The sequence below is a fragment of the Nansenia antarctica genome (assembly GCF_963989245.1).
Source record: "Nansenia antarctica genome assembly, chromosome: 2".
Taxonomy (NCBI): Eukaryota; Metazoa; Chordata; class Actinopteri; order Argentiniformes; family Microstomatidae; genus Nansenia; species Nansenia antarctica.
In genome coordinates, this window is record NC_137675.1 from 34372369 (window position 1) to 34392186 (window position 19818).

At 43.6% G+C, this 19818-nt stretch overlaps 1 protein-coding gene across 1 annotated transcript in view; it reads left to right on the forward strand.

The window, feature by feature from the left end:
- Positions 1 to 517: 517 nt before the first annotated feature.
- The window catches only part of pcyt2 (phosphate cytidylyltransferase 2, ethanolamine), a 49526-nt gene continuing 30225 nt past the window's right edge, over positions 518 to 19818 (forward strand). The window contains exon 1 of the mRNA XM_080522532.1: positions 518 to 764. Within this exon, the coding sequence (XP_080378658.1) occupies positions 643 to 764 (122 nt within the window). The 5' untranslated portion in view covers positions 518 to 642. The remainder of the gene's footprint in view (positions 765 to 19818) is intronic.

A 19818-nucleotide genomic window follows, 5' to 3' on the forward strand; every position in this document is an offset into this window, starting at 1 on the left:
TAAAGGACAATGTAGATATCTTGAATTAATGGGAATTAAAGATATCTTGAACTGGAATTATGACTAGTCAGAATGAAACCGTAGATATCTGAAACTGTAATTACAACTAGTCATAATTCAGTTGCAGATATCGGCAATGTGAATAGCTGATATCTACAACTGAATTGTAGATATCTGTAATGACAAACCCCATACACTTGAATAGCAAAATAAAATTGAATCTTACTAGTCAAAATATAATTACAGATATCTCAAATGTGAGTTTCGATTAGTCAAAATATAATTAAAGATATCTTGAATTTGAGTTTTGACTAGGCAAAATGATGTTGCAGATATCAGTAATGAATATCCATTGTAGCTAATAAATGTTAAAACGGCTTGCCATAGTATGGTGACGACTGCGTCGAGCGTAACATCACTACATTGAAAGGATTCAGTCGTGACGTCATGACGCCGGCCAGGGAGGCGTTGTCCATAGCGTTCTTCTGTCTGGCTGTCCTGGAAACCATAAGGGAAATAACTCTAAACCCGTCCTTATCTTGTCTTTCGAGATAGCGGGGATATTTTAAAATAATATATCGTTTTATTGATCCGTTTATTGGGGTAGGTATTTAGACTCCAGCTTTTTAACATTTAATCAAAATGATCAAGAACGGGCACCACGCAACGAATGAAGCGGAGAGATCACCCGGCGCCAAGCCGGAGGACTCAGCGTGCAGCCCGGAGAAGAGGCGGCGGACTGTCCGTGTGTGGTGTGACGGATGGTGAGTGGAAGCTCACTAACTAGTTAGTTAGCTAGCATAACTACATTTCATGTTGTCTGTCATCTAATGTAGTTTACTTTATTTCATTTGGTTTTGTTTCTTTTTCTTGCTGTGGAAGTTGCATAACCACCATGTTCCTCAATTGAGATTGGTTGATCTCTCTCTCTCTCTCTCTCTCTCTCTCTCTCTCTCTCTCTCTCTCTCTCTCTCTCTCTCTCTCTCTCTCTCTCTCTCTCTCTCTCTCTCTCTCTCTCTCTCACACACACACGCATACATACACACACACACACACACACACACACACACACACACACACACACACACACACCATACATTCCTAAATAGTATTGACACAGAGTGTGTGTGACACAGTCTATATTGAAACACGTCGGTGCCTGTTACTACTGTTTGTATCTTTACAAGATATGTAGAGGGAACTGTAAATACATTTATGTATTCAACCATTTTTTAATTCAACATATTTCCTTTACAGCTATTCACATTAAATTTAAACCAGGCGTTGGTATTAACTCAATAAAACTACACAGAAAAAGAAATTGTAACACTCCAATCCATTAAAAAAGTTATGTGCAACAAAGGGAAACCATCTACCATAGCACCCTTTGCTTTATAACAGGTGATAGTTTTAAAACTCATCATTGTATACTTTATCAAAAGTTGGGTGGACCTCGTTAAAGTGAAGTCCCGTAGATCTTCATTACTCCATTTTTGTGTAGAAAACCTACTGCATAAACTCCTGGCTTACCTAACCTTGTTATTGAAATTCAAGAACATCAATTACCTAACTCAGTGTTTGGGAACAGGATTTTGGGAGACTTTTTTGGGTGTACCTTGGAAGTTAAATGCATCAATCTGGTGCACTTTGAGAGTAAAATTAAGAGGCTAGATCTATGAATAATGTTGTGCCTTTGTAAACAATTGTGTGCACTTATAAACAATTTAGCTGATCATAAACACATTGTATGAATGAATGGTGATGATACAGCAAAAAAATCACAACCACAAAGCATTGGTAAATGAGACAATTTCACAAATGGTCAAAACACAAAATGGACAGTGTGTACAAGGTTGTGGTAGAGTTGAGGTGGTGTTGATCTGTTTCCCCTGCTGCCCCTGTCCCTCCGGTCAGAGAGTCTCCTGCTGATCGTTTTGTGTCTTCTGCTACCTGGAGTCTCTTCTGCTACAAAGAAACAAAATCTTGAAAAAAAGAGAGTAAAATCTGCTGTAATCATGGTCATGGTCACCGTCTTCATGAGTTCATATGAGGCAACAGCAAACTGACACCTCTCTGTACTCTGTCACCATGTGACAGGTGCTTGGGAGGGCATTACTATGACGCATGCTCTCTCTCACGCCACATTCTCCTCAGCCTCAGGAAATTAGTAGCTTGTTAACACGGCACACCAGTAGAGTGGTTAGAAACAACGAACATACTGTAGGAGATACTGACAGGTGCAGAAACAACAATAGGGACTTGTTTAGTTGTCTAGGAGGCTTGTTTGAGTGACTTGTTTAGGAGGCTTGTTTAAGGGACTTGTTTAGGAGGCTTGTTTAAGGGACTTGTTTAGGAGGCTTGACTTGTTTAAGTGACTTGTTTAGGAGGCTTGTTTAAGTGACTTGTTTAGGGGGCTTGTTTAAGGGACTTGTTTAGAATGCTTTTTAAGGGACTTGTTTAGGAGGCTTGTTTAGGAGGCTTGTTTAAGTGTCTTGTTTAGGAGGCTTGTTTAAGCGAATTGCTTAGAAAGCTTGTTTAAGGGACTTGTTTAGGAGGCTTGTTTAAGTGTCTTATTTAGAAAGCTTGTTTAAGTGTCTTGTTTAGAAGGCTTGTTTAATGGACTTGTTTAGAAGGCTTGTTTAAGTGACTTGTTTAGAAGGCTTGTTTAAGGGACTTGTTTAGGGGGCTTGGTTAAGGGACTTGTTTAGGGGGCTTGGTTAAGGGACTTGTTTAGGAGGCTTGTTTAAGGGACTTGTTTAGGAGGCTTGTTTAAGGGACTTGTTTAGGAGGCTTGTTTAAGTTACTTGTTTAGGGGGCTTGTTTAAGGGACTTGTTTAGGAGGCTTGTTTAAGGGACTTGTTTAGGAGGCATTATTGAGACAGAAAGTGTCTTCATAACATAAGTGTTTCAAGCCTCTTTGGCAGAGCTGCGTCCATCTCCAAAGTGTGGTACCAAGTGCTGCTCCCCAGAGTAATCATTATGTTCAAATCTGATAAACACAATGGGAAGAAAACATAGGAACATATTAAAATGTTTTAGTTGAGTCCCAAGTCTGCTGATAATAAAGCATGCAAAAGACTCAGTATAAGCCTTAGCAAACGGCTAAAAGCTGTTGGTCACATTCCTAATTTGAGCTTTGACATTTAGTTCAGGTTTTCACTGTTCACAAGTAGGGCTTTCACACCCCCATGGAACCGTTCCGGTTCACGTTCACGAACCAAGTCTGGAACTGGCCGGCGCGTTCCGACCGAAAATAAATCGGAGCCTGAAAAGTTGGTTCGCAGTGGGAACCAGAAAATAGTGGTTCTCAAGGCGAAACCAAAACGTAGAACAGTCACGTCATCAGTGGGTGTGTCCTATTCTAGGCTGCAAAGACCAGCAAGAAGGAAGGAAACAAAATGTAATCTAATCTAAATCTAATAATTAGTGATAAAAACATTTATCAAAAGTTTCATCATTCTCTATCTTCCTCACATGCTCAGCAAACACACACACACACACACACACACACACACACACACACACACGCACACGCACACGCGCGCGAACGTGAACTTCGTAAGCCATTTCTATTCCAGTAATAGAGCAGCTGGTTAGTAAGAGAACCTCAGTGTTTCCCCTAGGTTTGCTGCCTTGGGGGGGTGGCATGGACCAAGGCATGGACCCCCCCCCCCCCCCCAGGGGGTAAGACCCTGCCTCATACCAGCGTCATGTCCAGGGGTGTACTTGTACATTAAGCCGCCTCACGCTACGGAAACAGGAGATAGGCTCCTGCCCTATGGGCCATTAGGCTCCAGAACCATCGGTTCTCAAGGCTACTTACTTATGTGGTCTTGACTACCTGTCCACTTTCTCACCTGGTTCTAGCTCTCTCTCTCTCTGGTGTGCCGACACCATCCTGCTCTCTCTCCTTCTCTCCCTCCCTATCCTCCTCTCTCCCTCCCTATCCTCCTCTCTCCCTTTTGCTGTCAACCAAAAGGTAAACAAAACAGCCAGAGTATTTATAATCTAATAAGAGGCATAAATTGATCCATATCAATTTATAACATAATTATAATTGAATATTGGATTGCTGTGGGCAATCCAGTCAGATAATGTCATTTTGACTTTACTCTCTCACCTGAAAAAAAATCGTATGTCCAACTATAAAAAACAAACATTTCCAATGCTTCAATCAACTGTCCATGTACTGTAAATATGCCATTATGGTATTACCATGAAGCCCAACTCTAGCAGAATAAGAAAGATAGTATATCTACTTTAAGTAAAATAATAAAGTGCCTCCAGTTAGCTCTTTAGCTGGCAAGTGTGCAAGGAGACTAGCTCATCTCATCACCTCTGAGCTAGCTAGCTTGCTAGTTCTTTGACACTATTTACACTATGGAACTATAGTCAGACACTTTCTAGTCACGATAATAATGACCAATTTTAACCAACTTTCTCTGTCAGAACACTCAGCAATTATATTTGCTAACGTTTCAACTTGCTTACTTTCAATCTGCAGACATCACAGCCGGCAAAAACTCTCACGTCTCGCGCGCACACTTGCGCAAAATCTTGTATTATTCTCCAGCGCTGGCACAGCGCGAAGTGTGGAGATAGGTCTGGCTATGCAAGACTACGGCGGACTAACGTTACCAACGAGCCTATGGGCTTGCCACTCGCCAGATTCGGGTTGGGTGCGTTTAAAAAACGCGGATATTTTAGCCTGCTTGTCAGATGTTTGGTGTCTACGTCCGTAATAATTCCTCTTTCTTGGGGGGGGCGGGGGGTTCCGTTGGGAGGGAGGGCGGCCCGCCCCCCCAAGGCAATGGTAGGGGAAACACTGGGTTGTAGAAAGTGTCTTTTGTTTTGTTTCATATAAAATAGTGTTTATTTCAGATACTGTAGTGGAAGATATTATCCTCCAGCACGACGTGGCTCTGTAAAAGAGATATTGTATCTGGTACCATCTGCAAAAAGCTATGGACTAGTTTTTTTGTTTTTAGTCTTTGATACACATAAAGAAACCACAATAAAATGTAAGTAGAAAAGTGTTTTAGTTGAGGTACCGTAGGAAATCAAACATGGGCTTATAAAACCTCTCCATAACTGAACCATTATTTGACTTTTTTATATAGCCTCTATACATCTTTGTACACCAAACTGTACATATCTACCTTAACTGTACATATCTTACTACTATCCTCTCCTGTATACCTCTAACTACCGTACTTGCCGTACTTACTATCACTATCATGTTATCACTTTTTGCACTTCTGGTTAGTTGCTAAACTGCATTTTGTTTCTGGTACTTGTACTCTGCAAGGACGATAAAGTTGAATCTCATCTAATCTAACCATTATTTGACAAAAAAAAGTAGATGATTGTATATGGTTCTGGCTGTACTCTGCAAAGACCGAGGTTCAGGTCTGCCTGACAGTGTGAAAGACCCCCAGTCTTGAATAACTCTGCACTGCACTTTATATATAGCACTATCCATGCACTGTCTGTCCTGTGTTGTCCTGTTTTTACCTGTTTTTGCATTTGTATTAACTTGTTTTGTTCATGTATATGTGAAAAAAGCATAAATGCACCTTCTGTAAATGCCAAAACAAATTCCTATATGTGTCAAGCATAATGGCAATAAACGTTATCTGAATCTGAATCTGAAAAAGAGGAATGCTACACTATGCTCTCAGGGTAGAGTAGAACCTGGAGTCCTCACCTTCTAGTCAGTTCTCTGGGGATGAAGGATAATTCCCCATGTAATCTCAGAGCAGGTGCTAATGTCATTAACACACGAGAGAATAAGGGACCCACTGACACAGATACAGCCCTAGGCCGAGACAGCGTTTTTAAATTTATTTAAATTTATTCAAATATGTATTTTAGGGGATTTCTGCTTTTATTGGGATGGAGACAGTAAAACTTTACAGGAAGGATGGGTGAGAGAGGAGGGATGACATGCAATGATATGTCGAGGGTCGGAATCGAACCAGGAACCTTGCTGTAGCGACTAGATGGAACCAAAAGTAAAAGTCGCTGAGAGACGCAAGGAGGGTCTTGATGATATTTGTATGACGCGCCAAAAAACTACTCGCTGAGATGAAAAAGTACATTTTATAGCATTTATTGGACAATCAAAGGACAATCAAACTTGGCAACGTACAAAAAATAATCATAGCGATCAATGCCGGAAATAACAATGAAAGTGTTCAGATGCATAAAGACATCCCAATGTAAAGACATCTCAATGTAAAGACATCCCAATGTAAAGACATCCCAATGTAAAGACATCTCAATGTAAAGACATCCCAATGTAAAGACATCTCAATGTAAAGACCTCCCAATGTAAAGACCTCCCAATGTAAAGACATACCAATGTAAAGACCTCCCAATGTAAAGACATACCAATGTAAAGACATGCAGGTGCTTAAATTAACCTCACAATATCACCGCCCATAACCATGTGACTTCCCTCTCTCTCTACTCCCACCATGCAGGTGCCCAGGTGCTTAAATTAACCTCACAATATCACCGCCCATAACCATGTGACTTCCAGAAGGTCTTAAATACTGTGATCAAAGCAATAAACAAACAGTCAACATAAACTCACAATTAACCCATTTGCTTTTTATACTAAATACACAATAAATCACATTCATGGCTCCTACACTTGTGATGATATGGTATGCGCATTTGTGTGCTACGCCACTAAGCGCCCCCCCATGCACCTTTTCTTAGGGATGGGTTAGGGTAAGGTCTGACCTTCTTAACACCTTCATAGATATCTTTTTCTGGTAGATATTTTCTTCAATGCGTTTCCAGAAATGATACCCCGAAGTCAAAGCCTTTGCTTATCCCTATTCTTATGATGGTTGATAAATATATTTCTGACTTAATTTCCCCCCAAATTATGGAAAGCTGTTAGCTTTCATTTGACTCCCCAATTTGAATGCTCTGATGGTTTTCACACTTTGATCCTTTTACACAGAACTTTTCTGTAACAACACAAATAAATCGATTTCAATACCGTTTTTTTTTTTTTTACAAATACACTTTTACACTAAGTGCCAAGGATAAGGGCGCCAGAACTTGACACCAGAGGGTCTTCCATGTTGTCTCCCTATAGTTGGCCATATTAGGAACTGCAGGATGTAAACAAAGCAGAGATCATACTTGATCTAGAAAGACTAGAAAGACTAGAAAGCCCAGCTGTGGGAATCCAAACAGACTTGTTGACGAGGCTCCACGCGCTGGACTTTGACCACTAGCTGGTCATTAGTAAGCCGTGGCATGCAACGTCACCGGTGTTGAAAAGCGGTTAGTTATCTTACTGTCACATCAGCACACACACACACACACACATACACACGTGCTAATGTTGTCATAGAGATTCAGGTGTGAGTGTGTAGAAGTTCTGTTTGGGTTAGTTTTTTAAGATATGTCTTATGTTAATAGTAGATACTGTTATCGTTCCTTCAGGCCCTCTAGTAGGTCTCTGAGACACTGATTACAATGACATCACCCACTTGCGCTTGTCTCCCTGTCCCACAGTTATGACATCACCCACTTGCGCTTGTCTCCCTGTCCCACAGTTATGACATCACCCACTTGCGCTTGTCTCCCTGTCCCACAGTTATGACATCACCCACTTGCGCTTGTCTCCCTGTCCCACAGTTATGACATCACCCACTTGCGCTTGTCTCCCTGTCCCACAGTTATGACATCACCCACTTGTGCTCGTCTCCCTGTCCCACAGTTATGACATCACCCACTTGTGCTTGTCTCCCTGTCCCACAGTTATGACATCACCCACTTATGCTTGTCTCCCTGTCCCACAGTTATGCAGGGCTTAAAGTTCTCCGGCACGGTGCCGGATTTCCGGCGCGGGGGAATTTTGAGCAAAACAATTATTAAAAAATCACATGCTATTTGTTTACATCGTAATTTAAAGAGTCATCTTCAGCAAAGAGACAGTTCCGCCTACCAATGGTATCACATTGCTCAAGCCAACCAACGACTTCTAGCCAATCGGAGCTAGAGTAGTGGGGCGGGCCTTAAGAAGTTTGAATGAGTGTAATGTTAGCTTGTAGAGACGTTTGCTTTTAGCAGCCCGCTATCTCGCTAACTTTAGTAAGAGTCTATTAAAATGGTTTTAAGTTTCTTAAACCTGGCGAAGACACAGCTATACTAGAACGAGGAGTAAGCAATAAATGGCCCTGGGCATGGATAGAGGAGAGTAGTGACGGGAAGCCTTATGGGACGTGGTGCCTTAAACTGAGGGAGCCAGGTGCTTGTTTCTGTATGCCGTGCTCAAAGAAACTCATCTACGGCAGTAGTGGGAAGAAGGTTATTGCTCGACATGCCTCAGATCCCGGTCACCAAGCTTCGGTTCGAGCGCTTGCTCATACAACAACCTTGCCGGGAGCGACGGCTACAGGTACCACTTCATCTTCAATGACCGACCGTGTTTGCGAGCAAAAGATCTGAGTGTGCGCGTTTATAGCTGAACACGATCTGTCTTTCACAATGGCTCAGCCACTCGTCGATTTGTGCAAGAAGCTATCAGAAGACAAAAATGCACTGACAAAGCTGTCCGTTTCCAATCAGCACGCCAGCTATTTAAACACACACGGCCTTGCCCCGGAATAAAAAAAACGGCTGTGTGAAAAGCTTAAAAAAAGCAACGTTTTCAATGAATATCGACGAAGCTACTAATCTTAACATGGACAAAATCCTCAATGTCCTTGTTCGGTTTTTTGATGATGATCTGGCCAAAGTAACAACACAACACCTAGCCAGCAGGAAAGTAAACATCGCCAACTCGTCAGCCCTCATGCAGGAGCTCAAAGATATCCTGGAGTCCAATGGTCTTGACTGGTCACTAGTCATCAGTATTCTACTTGATGTAGATCTATTGTTATTGTTAAAGGAGCATAGTCTACTACTTGCTACTGAGATGCTAACCCGACGGATTGTCCGGTTGACGCGCCGTGTGTCCTAGTTTGATGTGTTGCTGTTGGTTATATAAGATCCGTAGTCGTTGGTTTGCTGAATAATAAACATTTATTGTGTTACTATGTGCCATCAATGGCTTACTCACTGGTACAAACAATAACAATAACAAACTTAGCGCCCTTGCGGTCAAACCTATTTGCCCTTCCGGGGTCAACACCTGACGACAACAACAAATGTGCTACCTTATAGGGGTGTAACGATACATCGATTCACATCGATACATCGATTCATTGACTAACGATCTGATTACATCGACGCAATGTAAAAACATCGATATATATCGTCATCTTCTGCGTGACTGTCACCATTTCCGTGCAGCGCGCGACTAGCAGACGTTTACACTCTCTGCTCGGTTGGGAAAACTCAAGTCAAGTCAACTCAATGTTGACTGACGCTGGCTGCGTTCGTCAAACACGCTCTGGAAATCTGATCAGCACTCGCGGAACGCCTCTTGTCCAATCAAATGACTTGACGTTGAACCCAGTGTTGCGCTCCGGCGCTCTCAGAGCGAGTTGACGAACGCAGCCCACATGTTACTGACGCTGTCAGCCAGTCAAACGCGGACTCCCAAACCCCACCTCTCCTCTCCTCTCTGCTCTGAGCTGTCCTTCCAAACCCACGTTGCGCTAGCCTGCCTAGCTTAGTTAGCTAACGTTAGCTACAATAACTTTGCGAATAAAACAAACAACAAGCACCGTGTGTTCCTCACAGCCCACCACAGGGACACACATCTACCTCCACGTCCACTGGGCTGCTACAGGCCAACTAGCCGCACAGACACACATATTCACAACACGGCATGCTAACAGAAGTTAAGCTAAAGCAGCTAACGTGTGTTTTTTGGGGGGGCATGGTAGGGTCGGGGAGGGGATACAACTTATACACACAAACAGACACACACACACGCACACAACATGATATCGCGTCATATCGATCATATCGTCATATCGATCTTGAATCGAATCGAATCGAAATCGTATCGTGACTGACATTGTGATATCGTCAAACATTGTATCGTCATACAAACAAATCGATATAATATCGTATCGTGATGAAGCTGGTGATTTACACCCCTACTACCTTATATACACCTGCCTCAGGTATTGTGACAGCGCCACCCCATGCCCACACAGTGAATTACAACATGTATCACAGGACCATATCTGGCTCCTACACACCGGCCCCTAACTGTTACTGGCACCGACATAACAATTTAAACAAAATACCATAAAAGGAGCAAACGTTATAACAGACCACAACCAATATAAAGTACAGAGTACAGACAAAACAAATTTACCCTTCATGTAACAAACAAAGTTTCGTCACTGGCCTGTCAATTGTACTTGATTTGGTCTGTAATCTCACAGAACGTACCAGCCCCTGTTTGTCTGGAAAAACCTCTATAACCTTGCCTAAGAACCACGAGGAGCTGAGGAATCCATAATAACAACGATATCTCCCGCTGTCAAACTCCTTTTCTTCTGGCTCCATTTTTGCCTCTCCTGGAGCAAGGGCAAGTACTCCCGTATCCATCTCTTCCAGAAAAGATCCGAGAGGTACTGAACTTGTCGCCATTGTCTTCTCACATATGTGACACATCCCAATGAAAAGGGCTACCTGTAGGCGAAATCATTTTTCTGTTTTTTACATGTGCTTAAACTCAGTGGCGGGCGGTGCATTTCACACCTAGGCCTTCAGTGATGTCCGACACATTCCTACCTGAATTATTCTACCTCTTAATACCATCGTTATGACGCCATGGCTCTAGAAACTAGACAGAAACACAGTATAACCGGGCGTTGCATCACCTTAACATAGTCAGACAAGTACAACAGAGTTATATTAATATTTCCGAAGCATTTTTAATCAATAAATCCGCATTTACAATGAAGAGTGTTAAACGAACATCTTTAAGATCGCTACATTACCCACGTCTGTCGTCTCGTCCACCATAATAGCGACAAAGGGTGCCTTTTTAATCTCCATTTTGATCTCTTCTCCCATCACTTCAGCAATAGCAAAAATCAGGTCGTTTTGTATTTTGCCTGACGTCCCAGTAAACACTTTGTTTGTGGACAGGTGGTAATGTAAATCTGGGTTGTTTTCAGCCAGAAAAGAAAGAAGCTCAACGTAGTTTCCTCTGTTCGTGTCCCCTAAATGAAAGTTATTGTTTACCCAAAAACAGGACACAATCGATCAGTATTATCGATCAGTCAACGAAAGCTTTCGTTGTGGCGCTCCGTTTCCCTGCGCACTTTCAAAAGTTTCACATCTACCGGCATAGTTACGCATCTCAATAGTGAATATCAATAGTGCGTATCAATAGTGCGTATCAATAGTGCGTATCCAATCAAAAGACGTGCTGGGTGCTGACATCATTGAGCCTTACAGCAGGCGCCGTTGTTGCTTTTGCTCGCATCTACGTAGGTTTACTAGGTACGCCACAGGTTTTCTCGTTCCAACGTTAAGTTACAGGTCGAATTCGCGGCACCGTTTATTGTGCAGGCAGGCAGATTTTGGAGCCCCCTAGCAACACATTTTGATTGGATAAAAGCTCTAACATAAAGGCCAGCCCTCCAAATCTCAATCGGAGACTGGAAGCAGCGCAACCAAGAGGAAAGCTATGAAATGAAGAGAATAGACTATGGGGAATCATTAATACATATTTGTGGAAAAAATATATTAAAATAAAATGTATATTCTGATGATGTTTAGGCCAGCAGAGAAGGCCTTGCTGGCCCTGACGGCACACCACTGCTTAAACTACAGATTGTAAGCTTTCAAATGATGCATCATACATTGAAATTGGAAACAAATTGAAGACGACATGAGTATTTGAAAGTTGCTACACCTGAAATCACTAAGCAGAGAAAATCCCCTTCAAAGATGTTGTTTTTTTCTCACCTTCACAGCCAGGTAATGGGCGGTAACAATATCTTGTTAACCCCGCCCCCAACCACTCAGCTGTCAATATGTCAGTGTTACTCACTGGGTCAGACAGCTACAGTATAGCTAACATTATTACCTAGCAAGGTATTACCTAAGCTAATTAGCCAGCTTATCATTATGGAGGCTTTATGGTTGTTGTAACTATTATTCTTTTAATGAAACAAAAAAGTATTGAATCAGAATCAGAATTTATTTTACAGTACACAATAATACAACTCTTTGGCTGTGGTTCTTCAACATTAGCTTTGCAGCAACATAATCACATAATCACAACAATACCATCATCACAATAATCACAAGTAAATAATGAATGAATGAATGAATGATCTTTATTGTCATTGCTATAGTACAGGTACCAAACAACGACATTTGGGAGGGGGGGCTCCCCTGGTGCTAGGAAAAAAATAACTAAAAACAAGAAGGGAAAAGAGCTGGTTTAAATAAAGGCTATGTACACTATCCACTATACTATACTATACAAATAAAACACTGTGCTGTACTCTATGCTATGCTATACATATCCTAACATTTCCTATTCTCTGAACCTTATGTACCCGAGGGTTGTCATATTGCACATAGTGTTATTACACATTCATTTAAAGTGTCGCAGTTTGCAGGTTTGAAATGTTCACAGTTGTGTTTCAGTATTACACTTGATTTCAATCTAGTAGCTGCCATCAATTTGTCTAGATTGTCCAGGGCCTAGAACCTAGGTCTTTGCTGTGTTCAGGGCCTGAGATACTTCTGTCTGGCCAGATCTTGACATCAGTGATTTTCAGCCATAACCACGCCAGGTTCCTTATATCAAAGCTGAAACAGACAAAAATAAACACAGTTAGCTAGCTGTACACGGTATCAACAACACAACACAACACAACACAACAGCATAATGTGCTATGCGATTGTTTTAGAAAGTCTTACGCAATACCACAGAACGTACTAGCTAATGCTAGTAAGCTAACACGGCTAGCCCAACCCAAGTAACACAAGACAAACAGTTAATTAACTGTACACAGTAGCAACAACACAACTTATAAGAACAGCATAATGTGCTACTAACTATGTGATTGTTTTAGAAAGTCTTTAAAAGGCAATACGACGACACAGAACGTACTAGCTAATGCTAACGCGGCTGGCCCAACACAAACAAACAAAGGACTGTAAGGCTACTTACATGTGTGGTATGTTGATCCCGTGAAATCCGTATGTTGTCCTAGTAAAGTTTCATTTCTTGGGGACTTTCTTTGTGCCTTCAGTCATTACTGAACAATTGATGAGCTAAACCGTGTTCATTCTAAGCAGTGTTCATTCTAAGCAGAACACATTCTCAAAACAAACACGGCTTCCTTTGTCCCTCCCCCGAGAGCTCAACAGCCAATCACACCCAAGTGTGATGCTCGTGTTATTTTGAACTAGAAGCATGACAAACAAGCCTATTTTGTTGCTAGATTACACTTATTTAATGAACGTAAAACTGTTCGGAAAAATAACGAGTGGGTACTTCACATCTTCGAGTTGAATGTTAGCTAAAAAAACGAAAATCTGAGTTTTATGTAAGAAATACTCTGAAGACGATTTTGACGTCTTTCTCATTTCCGAGAGGTGTCCATAAACATCAGGACCAGTCACATATTGGTCCTGAGGATCAAACACTCCAGGTGGTAAGGCGGGTTTACCCTTCAAGAGAAGAAGATGGTTGGGCGTGAGTGGTTCCAGGTCATCGGGTTCCTCCGAGAGCTTGGTAATTGGCCTATCATTCAAAATGGCCTCCACTTCACACAACACTGTATGCAGTCCATCATCATCCAACGTTTGCTGACGTAGGACAGAGCTGAGAACTCTTCTCACCAGACGGATCATTCTTTCCCACACCCCACCATGGTGTGAACCTGCTGGTGGGTTAAAACTCGGATTCCAACCTGCGACAGAACTCCTTGAATTCTCTCATGACTCAATGCAGCCAGAGCCCCCTTCAGTTCTCTCTCTGCCCCAACGAAGTTGGTACCGTTGTCTGACCTTAGGTGGGCCACCTGTCCTCTCCTGCTAATAAAACGCCGCAAAGCATTGATGCAAGCATCCGTTTCCAATGAAACGGCTACCTCCAGATGTATAGCCCTGCTTGCCATACAGGTAAATATAACGCCGTACCGCTTACAAATTGATCTTCCCCTCCTTACTTCGACGGGTCCAAAGTAATCCACTCCAGTGTTGGTAAACGGTGGTAGATCGGGAAGGATTCTCTCCTTAGGGAGATCTGCCATCTTTTGCTCCACTGCTCTTCCATTGTAGCGTTTACAAAATCCACAGTCAGAAATAATCTTCCTGACAGTCGAATTGACGTTGGTGATCCAAAACCTCCTCCTCACCTTGGACAGTGTGTGAACCCGCCCTCCATGACCCAGATTTTGATGCACATGCTTGAGAATGAGCGTAGATATTGATCTTTGGAGAGAATGAGCAGATGTTTGGATTCCTCAGGCATTGCTCCTCTGCTCAGTCTTCCACCAACCCTCAAAAGGCCATCCTCCAAAGTAGGATCCAGCTTAAATATTGGACTCTGGCGACTCACTGTGGCTCTCTTAGATGACAAAGCAGCAATCTCCTCACTGAATCTCTGCCGCTGGCAATACTGTATGATGGCAACCTCTGCTCCTAGTAAATCCTCTAGCATCAAACCTCGACTTGCGGACATTGCCGTGACCCCTTGTCCTTGCACCTTTCTCAGGTTACTGCGACACGTCACTTATGGCATTTACTGTTGCCTCCTTTCTGATTTCCTGGTCATTAGGGTCCACCGACACTTCCCCCACCATTTTGGGCCAGTCCTTCTCATGCTTCCAAAGAAACGCGGGCCCTTCAAGCCATCTGCTGTTCCTCAAAAAGTCAGAGACCTTCAACCCTCTTGACGCATCATCAGCTGGATTGTCTTTGGAACCAACATGCCTCCATTGTGATGATTCAGATGTTTCTCTGATTGCCGAGACTCTGTTGGCCACGAATGTATGAAAGCGCCTATCCTCATTGTTCAGGTATTTCAACACTGCAGTGCTGTCAGTCCAGTACATGGAGTCCTCCAACTGGAAGTTCAACTCTGCCTTCAGTAATGAGGTCACTCTGACAGCAAGGCCAGCTGCTTTTAACTCCAGCCGGGGGATAGTCACCGCCTTCAAAGGTGTCACACTGGCTTTACCGAGCAGGAAGGAGACCTGGATCTTGCTCTCACGATTCAACATCCGGATGTATGTTACGGTTCCGTAGCCCCCTTCACTGGCATCAGCAAAGTGATGTAGTTGAGCCTGTTTGACCTCTCCAAAGTCCACTGGCTTGATGCACCTGCCCACATTGAATGCTGCGCCCACATTGAATGCTGCCAGCACATCTAAGTCCTCCAACCACCTTTTCCATTGCTGTAAGATGTCCTGTGGCAATGCATCATCCCAACCACATCGTCTCCGACAGAGCTCTTGCTGCATCATCTTAGCAGGCAAAGTGACTGGTGCCAGGAAACCTAAAGGGTCATATACTGAACTGGTGATCGACAACATACCACGTCGGGTGAAAGGCTGTTGTTTTACCTCCATCTTGAATCTGAAGGAGTCGGTCTCCACACACCATTGTAGACCCAGCGCCCTCTCTACTGGGAGCTCATCTCGATCCAGATCCAATTCCTTTAGGTCCTTGGCCCTTTGCTCTGCTGTGACTGTTTGCAAGACCCTACGACTGTTACTAATCCATTTTTCCAAGATAAAGCTCCCCTTGCGACAGAGAGTGATAAGATCTTTGATCATCTGGACACCTTCTCCTTCAGTGGCTGAGCTCTTCAAACAGTCGTCTACATAGAAATTCTGCTTGACAGACTGAAGGACCTCAGCTGAAAACCAGTTTGAGTTATCATCAGCAGTTCTTCTCAGTGCATAGCTTGCACAACTGGGAGATGACACTGCACCGAACAGATGCACCGTCATACGATACTCCACAAGATCCTTGGTGACATCCCCATCTGTCCACCAGAGAAAGCGAAGAAAATCCCTGTCCTCCTCCGCAACCTTCACCTGATGGAACATGGCTTGAATATCACCCATAAACGCCACCGGTTCCTGTCTGAAACGACTAAGGACTCCAAGGAGTGAGCTGGTGAGATTAGGACCCTGCAAGAGTTCACTGTTCAATGATGCACCTTGAAATGTGGCACCACAGTCAAAAACCACACGAAGGGATCCTTTCCTAGGATGGTGGACACCATGGTGAGGGATGTACCACACTTTACCGTTCTCACCATGCCGTTGCTGTTGTGGCACTTGCTCCGCATAGTTCTTACTGATAAGCTTGTTCATGTACTCTGTATACTCCCGGTGCACAAGCTTGTTATTGAGAAACCTTTTCCTCAGCCCTTGAATCCTTTGCTTTGCCACCACGAAGTTATTGGGCAGATGTACATCCTTGTTCTTAAAGGGCAATTTCAAACAATACTTCCCCTCCTGAAGTACTGCTGAATTCTCCATGATTTCCAGAAACTTGAGGTCTTGTCTGGACATTTCATTTTCCTTCACAGTCTTTTCATTGAATTCATGGTTGTATTGATTGGTCAGCATTTCCTCCAGCTTGCACACTGAGATCCTGTTTACCATAGCAGAGGGAACCTCTGCCTCCCAAGCACCACTGCTTCCATTCAACGGACCATTAACGGCCCATCCCAGCACTGTCCTAATGGCGTAGGGGCCATTACCGCGGCTGTTAATGATCTCCCATGGTTCTAATACCTTGGGAGCATTGGTTCCTATCAAAAGGTCGACATTTGCCTTTATAGTCGGGATGTGTACCTTCGACAAGTATGGCCATTTAGCCAACTGTTCAGGAGTCACTATGGTCCGGAGTGACTGCCATCCTTTTCTGTGTGAGAACTTCTGGGAGAGCATAAAATCAGCTACCTCCAAGCCAGTCAAGGAGTAGGCTAAAGCAACAGTTTCTTGCCCCATTGTGCTCAACCGGAAGGTGGTTCTTCTGCCTGTAATATTCAGCTTCTGCATTAGATCTTCTGAGCAGAATGTGGCTGAACTACCAGGATCCAGGAAGGCATATGTTTTTATGGTGCGATTTCCTTTTGTCACTTTCACCTGTACAGGGAGAATGGACAAACCACAGTGGTCCTTACCGGCCCCTGTATGTCCACACGTTTTGGAAGAGGTTGGCTGGTTACTAGACGTGTTTTTTGACTGCTCCAGAGCTACTGCTTGCCTTCTGATATGCAGCACAGTGGGATGCTTTTGACCACACACTTTGCATGTTGAGCGCCTTTCGCAATCCCGGCTCATGTGACCCACACATAAGCATGCAAAGCACACTCCATTGTCTCTCAAAAAGTACATGTTGTCTTTGTGCCGCCTTCCAGTGAACTGTTTGCACTCCTCCAATGAGTGAGTACCAGCACAGCAAAGACATCCAGCCTCGTCCTCCTTCCCAGGATCTGATGTTAGCTCCTCAGCTCCCTCCTGCACGTCCATAGTTGTTAATGTGGTGGCAACAATGTTTCCCTGTACTCTGTTGCCGTAATGTGGTCTAGGATTCTTTACTCCAGCAACAGCAGGCATAGGGTCCTGTATGTCACCAAAGAGAGGGTCGGACAGAATTGCAACCCGACGCTCCACAAATGCGACCAAATCAGGGAAGCGAGCCCTTTGCTGTGTGGATTCCATTGTGCCATGAGCTATGGTCCTCCATTGATCTCTCATTTTGAATGGTAATTTTGCAATGATAGCCCTCATGTGTACCGGCATATCCAGCTCCTGCATGTACTCGAGCTCTTCCATTATATTACAACAGCCACGCAAGAACAAGGAGTAGGCTTGAAGTGCTTTCACGTCCTCCGACTTTATGGTTTGCCAGGCCAGAGCCCTTTGTATGTAAGCCGTTGCAATTTTGTACTGATTTCCAAAATGTTTTTCTAGAAGGCCCTTTGCCATCACGTAGCCACGCTCAGGAGCCATGTGCTGGCAGCTACGTACCAGTTCTTGTGGCTGTCCTCTAGTAAACTGTTCCAAATAGTACAAACAATCCCCTTTTCCTGCCTTTTTCTCCACTCCTTGTTCAAAGGCCTTGATAAATGAATTGTATTGGAACGGGTCCCCTTCAAATATGGGAATATCTCGAGGTGGAAGAGACATGGACTGCTGTTGCTGCACCAGAGCAGTTGTTATTTCATTCTGCCTGTGCATGATGGTATATGTCCCCAGGCAGATTCTGAGTGGTGTGATGCTCTGTTTCCTGAAGGGTTCCTGATTGGTGTCGATACTGTTGTGATATTCCCACTATACTGCTTTGCTGCTGTTGTCCTTTGCAGCTAACATGGTGTTGTCCAGTAGCTTTAACCCACTGTGCAGTATCCTTGGGTCGTGTATCCGTGAAAGGGGGTTTGTGGGTTGGTAGTGCCCATTTGATCAAGTTGCTGTGTGCTGTTGGTTCCCACAAGCTGGCTTCATATTCCTTTGCCAAAGGGTTTAAAGCACTGACAGCCTCCCTTTCCCCTTTTTCCTTATCCAGATAAGAATTCATGCCATCTGAGGCAGCTTGTGAACCACTTCTCTGGCCTGTGGCCTTGAACACTGCCAGTTGAGCAGTGGATGCAGCTATTTCAGTTTCCATAGCCAGCCACTCTCTTTCCTCCTCAGTTGTTGCTCCTGCTCCTCCAAGGCATGACTCTCCCTTAGAGCTGCAGTACGAGCGATAAGTGCAGCCCTAGCTGCCTCCGCTTTTACCTGTGCAGTGGATATAGTGCTTGATCTACCACTTTTACCACTCCCACGACTTGGGTGGTAGCTAACATTGGAAGCACTGTCATGTGGATGAATACCATCCCCCTCATAAACATTTTTGCCCATCTGCACAGAACCTTCTTTGCATGATAAAACCCACATTTTTGTATTTGTAATACATTCATTGTTGAACAACATTTTTGCCTTAAACCATGTTTCATGTTTTTCTTTTTCATCACATGGCAACAAATCAAGTATACTTTCATGCATGTTTTTTTGCTTCATCACACACCTTTATCAATTCAATCAGAGTATTCTGTACCTGTGTTTTATCATCAGTACACACCAACCCTTGTAAATCACATCTAATGCTGGTAGCTTTGCTTAGTTTAGCTTTTCTGCTCGTTTGCAACAAGTCCAACTTCAACGCAAACGCTTTAGCAGTAAGCTTAACCACACGTTTACCAGATAGTGTCTCATCACCATTAGTGTCCAATTCCACGTCACGCATCTCCATGACGAATGATCGGTAGTCAGTCAAAACAGTTCGCAGCACGCAACAGTCAACGCAACGTCTATAATTGTCCCCTTCGCTTCAGTCACCAATGCATTGGATTTAATACCGGTGTGCACACATTAAATGGCCATTAAACAACGTAGCGCTACTCATACCGTGCGGTGGGCGCCGTTGTGGTGGTCTCGTGGTTCGATGCTCCAAACAGCTGGCTTTAGAACCGTCGCTCCTGTTGCTGTACACTTATCCAAACACGTTTCCAACTACTACTTGCTACTGAGATGCTAACCCGACGGATTGTCCGGTTGACGCGCCATGCGTCCTAGTTTGATGTGTTGCTGTTGGTTATATAAGATCCGTAGTCGTTGGTTTGCTGAATAATAAACATTTATTGTGTTACTATGTGCCATCAATGCCTTACTCACTGGTACAAACAATAACAATAACAAACTTAGCGCCCTTGCGGTCAAACCTATTTGCCCTTCCGGGGTCAACACCTGACGACAACAACAAATGTGCTACCTTATTTACACCTGCCTCAGGTATTGTGACAGCGCCACCCCATGCCCACACAGTGAATTACAACATGTATCACAGGACCAT